The sequence below is a fragment of the Halictus rubicundus genome, unplaced genomic scaffold (assembly GCF_050948215.1).
Source record: "Halictus rubicundus isolate RS-2024b unplaced genomic scaffold, iyHalRubi1_principal scaffold0391, whole genome shotgun sequence".
NCBI classification, from domain to species: Eukaryota; Metazoa; Arthropoda; class Insecta; order Hymenoptera; family Halictidae; genus Halictus; species Halictus rubicundus.
Window position 1 is genome coordinate 185,736 of NW_027488932.1, and position 12,818 is coordinate 198,553.

At 49.5% G+C, this 12,818-nt stretch overlaps 1 protein-coding gene across 1 annotated transcript; it reads right to left on the reverse strand.

Annotated features, from left to right (window-relative positions):
* Nucleotides 1-5,961: 5,961 nt before the first annotated feature.
* On the reverse strand, nt 5,962-11,160 carry LOC143364269 (uncharacterized). The gene has a single exon (XM_076804705.1). It carries the CDS (start codon nt 11,158-11,160, stop codon nt 5,962-5,964), a length of 5,199 nt encoding a protein of 1,732 aa, XP_076660820.1.
* Between the last annotated feature and the right edge of the window lie 1,658 nt (nt 11,161-12,818).

Below are 12,818 nucleotides of genomic sequence, written 5' to 3' on the forward strand. Positions count from 1 at the left end.
GAGGATAGAACAGGATTGAGGATAAGATAGTATTGAGGATATTATATAATAGAAGATAGGATAGGATAGAGGATAGTATATGATAGAGGACAGGATAGGATAGAGGATAGGATAGGATAGAAGATAGGATAGGATAGAGGATAGGATAGGATAGAGGATAGGATAGGATAGAGGATAGGATAGGATAGGATAGAGGATAGGATAGGATAGAGGATAGGATAGGATAGGATAGAGGATAGGATAGGATAGAGGATAGGATAGGATAGAGGATAGGACAGGATAGAGGATAGGATAGGATAGAGGATAGGATAGAATAGAGGATAGGATAGGATAGAGGATAGGATAGGATAGAGGATAGGATAGGAGAGAGGATAGGATAGAGAATAGGATAGGATAGGATAGAGGATCGGATAGGAGAGAGGATAGGATAGAGGATAGGATAGGATAGGGGATAGGTTACGATACACGATAGGATAGGATACAGGATAGGATAGGATAGAGTATAGGATAGGGTAGATGATATTATAGGTAAGAGGATAGGATATGATAGTGGATACGATATTATAGAGGATAGGATAGGATAGGGGATAGGACAGGATAGAGGATAGGATAGGGGATTGGAAAGGATAGAGGATTTTATAGGATACAGGATAGGATAGGATTGCGGATAGGATAAGATAGAGTATAGGATAGGATTGAGGATAGGATAGGGTTGAGGATTGGATAGGATAGATGATAGGATAGTATAGTGGATAGGATAGGATAGAGGATAGGATAGGATTGAGGATAGGATAGGATAGAGGATAGGATAGGATAGAGGATAGGATAGGATAGAGAATAGGATAGTATAGAGGATAGGGTAGGATAGAGGATGGAATAGGATAGAGGATAGGATAGGATAGAGGATAGGATAGGATAGAGGATAGGATAGGATAGAGGATAGGATAGGATAGAGGATAGGATAGGATAGAGGATAGGATAGGATAGACGATAGGATAGGATAGAGGATAGGATAGGAGAGGATAGGATAGGATAGAGGATAGGATAGGATAGTGTTACGGATTGGGACGGAAAATAAATTATGCTGTACGGGACGAGCACTTTATTCTACCGTCGAACGGCCGTCACTTACTTAGTAAATTTACCAGGAATATGTACAATGTGAAGCCCACCGGTTGGACTTCAGGTTACAATAAATGTGTGAAACCGAGAGAGTTTATGATTATTCTCCGCTGAGCTGAGGAGAACCCGATACCGAAATGATATAGCTAGACCGGTCCCACGACGCGCGACGTCTGAGCTACTATTTATCGATTTGAGAACTATTTCGCGATGTTAACGTTGAGAGATGAACAAGCGATCTGATCGTCGGCGAGCCGCGAGCGGTTTCCTATCACCGCCGGAACGATGACTTGCCGAATTTGAACCCGGGCCAATAGAATGTCTATTATCGCGTCGATAATCGATCCGGCGGCGACAGCCTATGGCACGACTCGCCGTCGATCGACCGTCGATCTCGCGGCGACACGAGCACCCGCCAATAGTGGGGCGGCGCGGTGGATCTCGCGTTCGAGATCTGACGCCACGCGCAGCCAATGCCAAACAGATAGGATAGGATAGAGGATAGGATAGGGAATTGGATAGGATACAGCATATTACAGGATAGAGGATAGGATAGGATAGAGGATAGGATAGGATAGAGGATAGGATTTTATAGAGGATAGGATAGGATAGAGGATAGGATAGGATAGAGGATAGGATAGGATAAAGGATAGGATAGGATAGACGATACTATAGGATAGAGGATAGAATAGGATAGAGGATAGGATAGAATAGAGGATAGGATAGGAGAGAGGAAAGGATAGGATAGGATAGAGGATAGGACAGGATAGAGGATAGGACAGGATAGAGGATAGGATAGGGGATTGGAAAGGATAGAGGATATTATAGGATACAGGATAGGATAGGATTGCGGATAGGATAGGATAGAGTATAGGATAGGATTGAGGATAGGATAGGGTTGAGGATTGGATAGGATAGAGGATAGGATAGGATAGAGGATAGCATAGGATAGAGGATAGGATAGGATAGAGGATAGGATAGGATAGATGATAGGATAGGGTAGAGGATAGGATAGGATAGAGGATAGGATAGGATAGAGGATAGGATAGGATAGAGGATAGGATAGGATAGAGGATAGGATAGGATAGAGGATGGAATAGGATAGAGGATAGGATAGGATAGAGGATAGGATAGGATAGAGGATAGGATAGGATAGAGGATAGGATAGGATAGAGGATAGGATAGGATAGAGGATAGGATAGGATAGAGGATAGGATAGGATAGACGATAGGATAGGATAGAGGATAGGATAGGAGAGGATAGGATAGGATAGAGGATAGGATAGGATAGAGGATAGGATAGGATAGAGGATAGGATAGGATAGGATAGGATAGAGGATAGGATACGATAGAGGATTGGATAGGGGATGGGATAGGATAGAGAATATAATAGGATTGAGGATAGGATAGGGTAGAGGATAGGATAGGCGATTGGATAGGATAGATGACAGAGGATAGGATTGGATAGAAGATATTGTAGGATAGAGGATAGGATAGGATTGAGGATAGGATAGGGAATTGGATAGGATACAGCATATTACAGGATAGAGGATAGGATAGGATAGAGGAAAGGATAGGATAGAGGATAGGATAGGATAGACGATAGGATAGGATAGAGGATAGAATAGGAGAGGATAGGATAGGATAGATGATAGGATAGGATAGAGAATAGGATAGGACAGATGATATTATGGGAAAGAGGATAGGATATGATAGAGGTTACGATATTGTTGAGGATAGGATACGATAGAGGATTGGATAGTATAAAGCTTAGGATAGGATAGAGGATAGGATAGGATTGAGGATAGGATAGAATAGAGGATAGGATAGGATAGAGGATAGAATAGGATTGAGGATAAGATAGGATAGAGGATAGGGTAGGATAGATGATGTTCTAGGATAGAGGATAGGAAATGATGAAGGATACGATATTATAGAGGATAAGATAGGATACAGTATAGCATATAATAGAGGATAGGATAGGATTGTGGATAGGATAGTATAGGGGATAGGATAGGATAGAGGATAGTATAGTATAGAGGATAGGATAGGATAGAGGATAGGATAGGATAGAGGATAGGATAGGGTAGAGGATAGGATATTATTGAGGGTAGTAGAGGATAGAGAATGGGATAGAATAGAGGATACGATAAGATAAAGGATAGGATAAGATAGAGGATAGGATAGGATAGAGGGGAGGATAGAGGATAGGATAGAGGATAGGATAGGCTAGAGGATAGGATAGGATAGAGGATAGGATAGGATAGAGGATAGGAAAGGATAGAGGATAGGATAGGATAGAGGATAGGATAGGATAGAGGATAGGATAGGATTGAGGATACGGTAGGATAGAGCATAGGGTAGGATAGAGAATAGGATAGGATAGATGATATTATGGGAAAGAGGATAGGATATGTTAGAGGATACGATATTATAGAGGATAGGATAGGATACAGGATAGGATAGGATAGAGGATAGAATAGGATTGAGGATAGTATAGTATAGAGGATAGGATAATATACACGATAGGACAGAGGTTAGGACAGAGGGTAGGATAGAATGCAGTATGGGATAGGATTGAGGATAGGATAGGATAGAGGATGGAGATAGGATAGAGGATAGGATAGGATAGAGGATAGAATAGGATTGAGGATAAGATAGGATAGAGGATAGGACAGAGGATAGGATAGGCGATTGGGTAGGATAGAGGATAGGATAGGATTGACGATAGGATAGGATAGAGGATAGAATAGGATTGAGGATAAGATAGGATAGAGGATAGGACAGAGGATAGGATAGGGGATTGGGTAGGATAGAGGATAGGATAGGATTGAGGATAGGATAGGATACAGTGTAGCATATAATAGAGGATAGGATAGGATTGTGGATAGGATAGTATAGGGGATAGGATAGGATAGAGGATAGGATAGGATTGAGGATAGGACAGAGGATAAGATAGGATTGAGGATAGGATAGGGTAGAGGATAGGATAGGATAGAGGATAGAACAGGATTGAGGATAAGATAGTATTGAGGATATTATATAATAGAAGATAGGATAGGATAGAGGATAGTATATGATAGAGGACAGGATAGGATAGAGGATAGGATAGGATAGAAGATAGGATAGGATAGAGGATAGGATAGGATAGAGGATAGGATAGGATAGAGGATAGGATAGGATAGGATAGAGGATAGGATAGGATAGAGGATAGGATAGGATAGGATAGAGGATAGGATAGGATAGAGGATAGGATAGGATAGAGGATAGGACAGGATAGAAGATAGGATAGGATAGAGGATAGGATAGAATAGAGGATAGGATAGGATAGAGGATAGGATAGGATAGAGGATAGGATAGGAGAGAGGATAGGATAGAGAATAGGATAGGATAGGATAGAGGATCGGATAGGAGAGAGGATAGGATAGAGGATAGGATAGGATAGGGGATAGGTTACGATACACGATAGGATAGGATACAGGATAGGATAGGATAGAGTATAGGATAGGGTAGATGATATTATAGGTAAGAGGATAGGATATGATAGTGGATACGATATTATAGAGGATAGGATAGGATAGGGGATAGGACAGGATAGAGGATAGGATAGGGGATTGGAAAGGATAGAGGATTTTATAGGATACAGGATAGGATAGGATTGCGGATAGGATAAGATAGAGTATAGGATAGGATTGAGGATAGGATAGGGTTGAGGATTGGATAGGATAGATGATAGGATAGTATAGTGGATAGGATAGGATAGAGGATAGGATAGGATTGAGGATAGGATAGGATAGAGGATAGGATAGGATAGAGGATAGGATAGGATAGAGAATAGGATAGTATAGAGGATAGGGTAGGATAGAGGATGGAATAGGATAGAGGATAGGATAGGATAGAGGATAGGATAGGATAGAGGATAGGATAGGATAGAGGATAGGATAGGATAGAGGATAGGATAGGATAGAGGATAGGATAGGATAGACGATAGGATAGGATAGAGGATAGGATAGGAGAGGATAGGATAGGATAGAGGATAGGATAGGATAGTGTTACGGATTGGGACGGAAAATAAATTATGCTGTACGGGACGAGCACTTTATTCTACCGTCGAACGGCCGTCACTTACTTAGTAAATTTACCAGGAATATGTACAATGTGAAGCCCACCGGTTGGACTTCAGGTTACAATAAATGTGTGAAACCGAGAGAGTTTATGATTATTCTCCGCTGAGCTGAGGAGAACCCGATACCGAAATGATATAGCTAGACCGGTCCCACGACGCGCGACGTCTGAGCTACTATTTATCGATTTGAGAACTATTTCGCGATGTTAACGTTGAGAGATGAACAAGCGATCTGATCGTCGGCGAGCCGCGAGCGGTTTCCTATCACCGCCGGAACGATGACTTGCCGAATTTGAACCCGGGCCAATAGAATGTCTATTATCGCGTCGATAATCGATCCGGCGGCGACAGCCTATGGCACGACTCGCCGTCGATCGACCGTCGATCTCGCGGCGACACGAGCACCCGCCAATAGTGGGGCGGCGCGGTGGATCTCGCGTTCGAGATCTGACGCCACGCGCAGCCAATCCCAAACATTCCGCCCGCCTCGTCATTCATTGACGAAACTGCGCAGCATGAATGGATCGGCAACGAGTGGCGTAGTAGAGTGAGCAATGTGTCGTGCGTGAAAAAATGGGAATTTACAGTGAACCAAGTGAAGATGAGGTGAATGTACAGTGAGGATGAAGTGCATTAATGAGGTGAGTGAATTCTAATTACAATGGGCGGATGAGTTGAACCATTAGCCTAGAGTGAACTTAACCTAAAATGTGCCTACTGTGAATTTTGTAGGCGAGGATCGGGAGAATCGCTCATCCGGTCAGTCTCGGAGGCCTCGCTCGTACCCCCTTCCCCATCGTCCGGTGGCAGCAAGGGAATTAGTTTATGCACCGGCCGGAGGAATTGCGACGTGCCGGTGCGAACTGTCGCGACTCGAATTGAAGCGTCTGGTCCCGGGTGCACGGTTACGACGCGAGCAAGCGGCCACTGCGTAGGCGGAAGAATTTCGCTTTTAATTAAGACAAGAGCTCCGGCCTTGATCCGGGCCTTATCCTGGAGCCATTTGACCCGAGGTTGCAGCGAGTTCAGATATTCCCGAGACCAGCGCTTCCAGAAATGCTGCTGCATCTGCTGCACGAGTTGCCACCGGTTTAAGCGAGACGCGGGAAGGTCCGCGAGGCTGGGCTCCGGGATCGCCGTAAGCGGTTCTCCGATCAGGAAGTGCCCAGGTGTAAGAGCCACTGGGTCCTCCGGGTCGTCGGACAAGGGCGTTAAGGGCCTGGAATTGAGACAAGCCTCGATACCGGTCAGGAGCGTGGTCAGCTCCTCAAAGGTCAGCCGCTGCTCGCCGATGATCCTGCGGAGGTGGTGCTTCACGGACTTCACGGCAGCCTCCCAGATTCCGCCGAAGTGTGGAGCCGATGGGGGATTGAATTTCCAGCGGATGCCTTCACGAGAGGCTGCGGCGAAATGGCCTTCCCCCTGGTTCCCTGCTTCTCGAAGAAGTGCCCGGAGCTCGTGGTTGGCACCGACGAAATTCCGCCCGCAGTCGCTGTACAATTCGGCGCAGCGCCCTCGCCGTGCCGTGAACCGCCGTAGAGCGCCCAGGAATGCATCGGTGGACCCGTCGGACGCAGCTTCCAGATGCACAGCCTTCGTGGAAAGGCAGATGAAGACCGCGATGTATCCCTTCGAGGTACGCTGACCACGTCCACGACCGGCTCGGAGCTGGATTGGTCCCGCGTAATCAATCCCAGACCTGAAAAAGGGACGACATGGAGTCACTCGAGTTACCGGCAAGTTTCCCATTTTTGTTAACGCCGTTTGTCCTCTCCAGCGTATGCAGGTGATACATCGCCTGATACAGGACTTGACCATTGGCCGACCCTTGAGTATCCAGCACTCCTGCCGCAGAGTGGCGAGCGTCAGTTGAGTCCCCCCATGGAGGCATCGCCTGTGAGCAGCGTCAACCCACAACCTGGCCAAGGGTGAGTCATCGGGGAGTATGGCGGGATGCGTCCTGTCATAGGCGAGGTTGGCGACCTGAAGGCGGCCTCCAACACGCAGCACTCCGTCTGCATCCATAAACGGGCTGAGTTTAGCTAACCGGCTCCTGGCTGGGACTGGTTGGCCCTTCCTGAGCGCCCGAATCTCCTCCTCGAAATGTGAAGCCTGCTCCTGCCGCAACAGGGTGAGTTGGCACGCGTGTACTTCCGAGGCTGAGAGGGTTGACTCTCCGTTTCTCCTTCCAGGAATCCAACGACGGCACCAGGCCAGGACTCGGAGCAGGCGAGTCAGGTTAGAGAACCGCTCGATCATGGAACCGGATGGGCTCTCCAACCTGCGAACAACGTGGTGCACTGCGAGTTCAGCTCCCTCGTCGCTAGCCTCCGGGCCCGATGAGTCCCGAGGGTGGCCGGGTGATGTGAGCCATCCGGGTCCTCGCCACCACAGATCGAAGCTCGGAAGCTCCGAAGGATACAGGCCTCGGGAAGCGCAGCCAGCCGGGTTCTCCGCGCTGCGGACGTGATGCAACTTGTCGAAGGGCGTCATCCGCTGAATTTCTGCGACTCGGTTCGCAACGTATGTAGGCCAGCGGGAAGGATGACCCTGAATCCAGCTGAGGGCCACCGAAGAGTCGCTCCAGAGGTGTAGGTCGGCATCCTGCAGGTCGAGCACCTTGCAAACGTGCTGGACGAGTCGAGCTAGAAGGAAGGCGGCGCAGAGCTCTAGTCGGGGCAGCGAGACTCGTTTGAGCGGTGCGACCCTTGATTTGGCGACGATCAACGAGACGGTAGCTGCTCCCTCCTCGTTGACGGTGCGGGAGTATACTACGGCAGCGTAGGCGCGCTCCGATGCGTCGGCGAACCCGTGGATCTCGAGCGCCTGGTTGGGCCCGCAGATTCCGAGCCATCGAGGGACGCTGACGGTTTGGAGTGTCGGCAGCTGCTGTTGGAACTTCTGCCAGAGAAGATCCTCCTTGTCGGGCAGTGGTGCGTCCCAGTCAACCTTCAGGAGCCATAAGGACTGCATCAGGACCTTGGCGACGATCGTGACCGGGGCTAGCCAGCCGAGCGGGTCGAATAGCTGAGCAGTACCGCTGAGCACAGATCGCTTTGTGTATCCTGAGTTCCGGGTCGAGGCGGCAGCGGAGACCTGAAAGCAATCCAATGACGGGAGCCAGCGGATACCTAGGACGCTGTGAGACGTCGGAGAGTCCCATTCGACTATCCCCTTCCGTTCCTCGGGGGAGAGTACTTCCAGGAGTTCCCTTGAGTTGGCTGCCCACTTCCGAAGAGGAAATCCGCCCGCCATGAGGAGCTCTCGAATTTCCTGCTGCTTGCTCCGAGCCTCGGGAAGGGAGTCAGCTCCGGTGAGGACGTCGTCCATGTAGATGTCCCTCTGGACGGCCTGCGAGCCTCGAGGGTACCGATGCTCTTCCAGTTGGGCGAGTTGGTGCAGGCAGCGAATAGCCAGGTAAGGAGCACAGGCGAGCCCGTAGGTTACGGTACTCAGCTCGTAATCTACGATGCCTTCTCGTTGTGCAGGTCTCCACACGATCCTCTGCCACCGTCGGTCCTCGGGATGAACGAGAATCTGCCGGTACATCTTCTCTATATCAGCAGAGAAGACGAATCGGTGCCGACGCCACTTCAGCAGCACGTCCGCCAGATTCGGTAGCAGGTTCGGGCCCCGGAGGAGGAAGTCGTTGATAGACTTCCCGTTCGACGTGGGCATGGAGCCGTTAAAAACTACCCTCAGTTTGGTCGTAGTGCTGCTCTCCCGCAGCACCCCGTGATGAGGAAGGTAGTAGGTGTTCACATGAGAGGGAGATGTCGAGGACATGTGCCCAAGCGCCTCGTAGGTGGCCAGGAAGTCTTGATAAGCTACCCTGAACTCCGTGGAACGACGAAACTTGGAGCTCAGGCCGTCAAGTGTCCGCACGGCGGTGCGCCTGGATTCTCCCAACTCCGGTCGGGTCTTGAACGGCAAACGCACCATGAACCGTCCATCTGGCTGCCGATTGTAGGACGCGGCGAAGTGGTCCTCGGCTCTGCGGTCCTCCTCAGTGACAGGAATCGACACCTCGATCTCCTCTTGCTCCCAGAACCTAGACAAGGAGGCCATCAGCTCTCGATCTACTCGGCAGTGGTGAACGGGGGCCTCGACCCGATCCGCAGAACCCCTGCAGCTCGCCGACCGGGATCCTCCTGTCAAGATCCAGCCGAAGAGGGTTTCCTGAGCCACTGGCGTGTGTGGGGGCCCCTTCTTGACACCTTCGAGGAGTATGAGGTCGTAGGACTCGGCTCCCAGGAGAATGTCGACAGGATCGGAGTGATGGAAGCCCGGGTCAGCCAATTTCAGCCCCTGAATGTGAGGCCAGCCGCCGGGCGATGGTAGATGCCTAGGCTGATACGTTGAGAGTTCCGAGATCACGTAGGCCTGAATCCTTAAAGGTGTCTCCTGCCCGTGATGAGTCGAGATGGTCAGCTCCGTCTTCCCCCGGGTAAACTGAGCCCTTGAGCGGCCGACTCCGCGAAGAGGAATACGGGCCTGATTTCTCCGGAGGCCAAGCCGCTGCGCCAGTGCTTCGGAGACTAGTGAGACTTCGCTTCCGGGGTCTATGAGTACTCGGACAAGACTGCGGTGACCAAGCGGACCTAGAACTGACACCCGAGCGGTGCCGAGAATAACCGCGGAACTACTTACGGGCGTGGACACCTGCTGCACGTGAATTCCAGCTGAGCTATTCTCCTGAGTGGGTGGAGCTGCATCGTGAATCATAGTGTGGTGTTTCCCCTCGCACCGCTGGCAGCGTTTAGCAGACTTGCAATCGTGCGCTTGATGGTTGCCGAGGCAGTTGAAACACAGGCTCAGTCTTCGGACCGTGTCCTTGCGCTCGGCGGGAGTCTGATCGCGGAATTGTCGGCAGTTCTGGATGTAATGCTGGTCCTGGCAAAGACAGCAGGACCTCCCGGCAGCGCCAACCTTGGACACCTGGTGCACCTTGAAGCCCCGGGCCTGCGAGGTTTTCCGGGGTGCTGTACCTTCAGGCTGGGGAGCCTCTAATGCTTCGCAGGTTTGTAGGCGACCGATCATGAAGGTCTTCAGTTGCTCCAGCGTGGGTAATTCTTTACAGAACTTCACCGACTCCTCCCACTCACGCCGCGACTGCCGGTCAAGCCGCTCGACGGTTAGTTCGACGATCCAATCTGTGGCGTTGGTGACCGGACGATCCAGATTGGCCAGAGCATCGACGGCGTCGAAGGTCTCGTCGAAAAGCCGCTGCATCTCGGCGGAGGACTCCTTATGGACCGGAGGGAGCTTCGTCAGCAGTCGGATTTGAGCCTGTACTAGCAACCGTCGATTCTCGAAGCGATCCTCCAGCTTCTCCCAGGCGACTTGGAAATTCTCAGCGGTCGTCTTGACGTTCTTCAGTAGGGACGCTGCGCTGCCCTTCATGCATCCCTTTAAATAATGGAGACGCTCGACCGGAGAGAGAGAAGCGTCCGCAATGATAAGCGACGTAAATAGATCGCGAAACGGAGGCCAGTCCTTGTACTGTCCGTCGAACGTTGGAAGAGACATCTTGGGCAACACTGCGCGTGACCTTGCGGAGGTCGTCTCGCCTGCCGTTGAGTTTGAATTTGCTGCTTCCTTAACGGTCGCCGCGGCCTGCAGCTCTGATATCATGTCTCGCAACAATCCAGACTGTTCGATGAAATCCTGCTGGACGTCCTCGTACTCATCGGCCTTGAGGTAAGAGCTTTCCCGAACCTTCGTGTCCGTCTCAGCTGCGGCTCTAACGAGAGAATCTCCCTTCCGAAAATCAGCCCACAGCTCTTGCAGCGTGCTAAGGCCAGCTTGCAGCATTCCCATGGAGATGTTGGCTTTTCCTCGCTTCTTAAGGTTTACAACGATTCGGGAGATCCGTTGGCCGATGATCCGTTGATTTCCCACAAGGTCAGCCATTGTTTGGTTCACGAATTCAAACTTACACTAAGGTCACGAAGTATTAACTGTTCACTTTTCAGTGGACTGCAGCACTGAATCCGGCTCGAAGGACCAATGTTACGGATTGGGACGGAAAATAAATTATGCTGTACGGGACGAGCACTTTATTCTACCGTCGAACGGCCGTCACTTACTTAGTAAATTTACCAGGAATATGTACAATGTGAAGCCCACCGGTTGGACTTCAGGTTACAATAAATGTGTGAAACCGAGAGAGTTTATGATTATTCTCCGCTGAGCTGAGGAGAACCCGATACCGAAATGATATAGCTAGACCGGTCCCACGACGCGCGACGTCTGAGCTACTATTTATCGATTTGAGAACTATTTCGCGATGTTAACGTTGAGAGATGAACAAGCGATCTGATCGTCGGCGAGCCGCGAGCGGTTTCCTATCACCGCCGGAACGATGACTTGCCGAATTTGAACCCGGGCCAATAGAATGTCTATTATCGCGTCGATAATCGATCCGGCGGCGACAGCCTATGGCACGACTCGCCGTCGATCGACCGTCGATCTCGCGGCGACACGAGCACCCGCCAATAGTGGGGCGGCGCGGTGGATCTCGCGTTCGAGATCTGACGCCACGCGCAGCCAATGCCAAACAGATAGGATAGGATAGAGGATAGGATAGGGAATTGGATAGGATACAGCATATTACAGGATAGAGGATAGGATAGGATAGAGGATAGGATAGGATAGAGGATAGGATTTTATAGAGGATAGGATAGGATAGAGGATAGGATAGGATAGAGGATAGGATAGGATAAAGGATAGGATAGGATAGACGATACTATAGGATAGAGGATAGAATAGGATAGAGGATAGGATAGAATAGAGGATAGGATAGGAGAGAGGAAAGGATAGGATAGGATAGAGGATAGGACAGGATAGAGGATAGGACAGGATAGAGGATAGGATAGGGGATTGGAAAGGATAGAGGATATTATAGGATACAGGATAGGATAGGATTGCGGATAGGATAGGATAGAGTATAGGATAGGATTGAGGATAGGATAGGGTTGAGGATTGGATAGGATAGAGGATAGGATAGGATAGAGGATAGCATAGGATAGAGGATAGGATAGGATAGAGGATAGGATAGGATAGATGATAGGATAGGGTAGAGGATAGGATAGGATAGAGGATAGGATAGGATAGAGGATAGGATAGGATAGAGGATAGGATAGGATAGAGGATGGAATAGGATAGAGGATAGGATAGGATAGAGGATAGGATAGGATAGAGGATAGGATAGGATAGAGGATAGGATAGGATAGAGGATAGGATAGGATAGAGGATAGGATAGGATAGAGGATAGGATAGGATAGACGATAGGATAGGATAGAGGATAGGATAGGAGAGGATAGGATAGGATAGAGGATAGGATAGGATAGAGGATAGGATAGGATAGGATAGGATAGAGGATAGGATACGATAGAGGATTGGATAGGGGATGGGATAGGATAGAGAATATAATAGGATTGAGGATAGGATAGGGTAGAGGATAGGATAGGCGATTGGATAGGATAGATGACAGAGGATAGGATTGGATAGAAGATATTGTAGGATAGAGGATAGGATAGGATTGAGGATAGGATAGGGAATTGGATAGG

Bases quoted from the DNA above. Each gene is read 5' to 3' on its own strand.
- LOC143364269 (XM_076804705.1), bottom strand. From the start codon at position 11,160: ATGGCTGACCTTGTGGGAAATCAACGGATCATCGGCCAACGGATCTCC.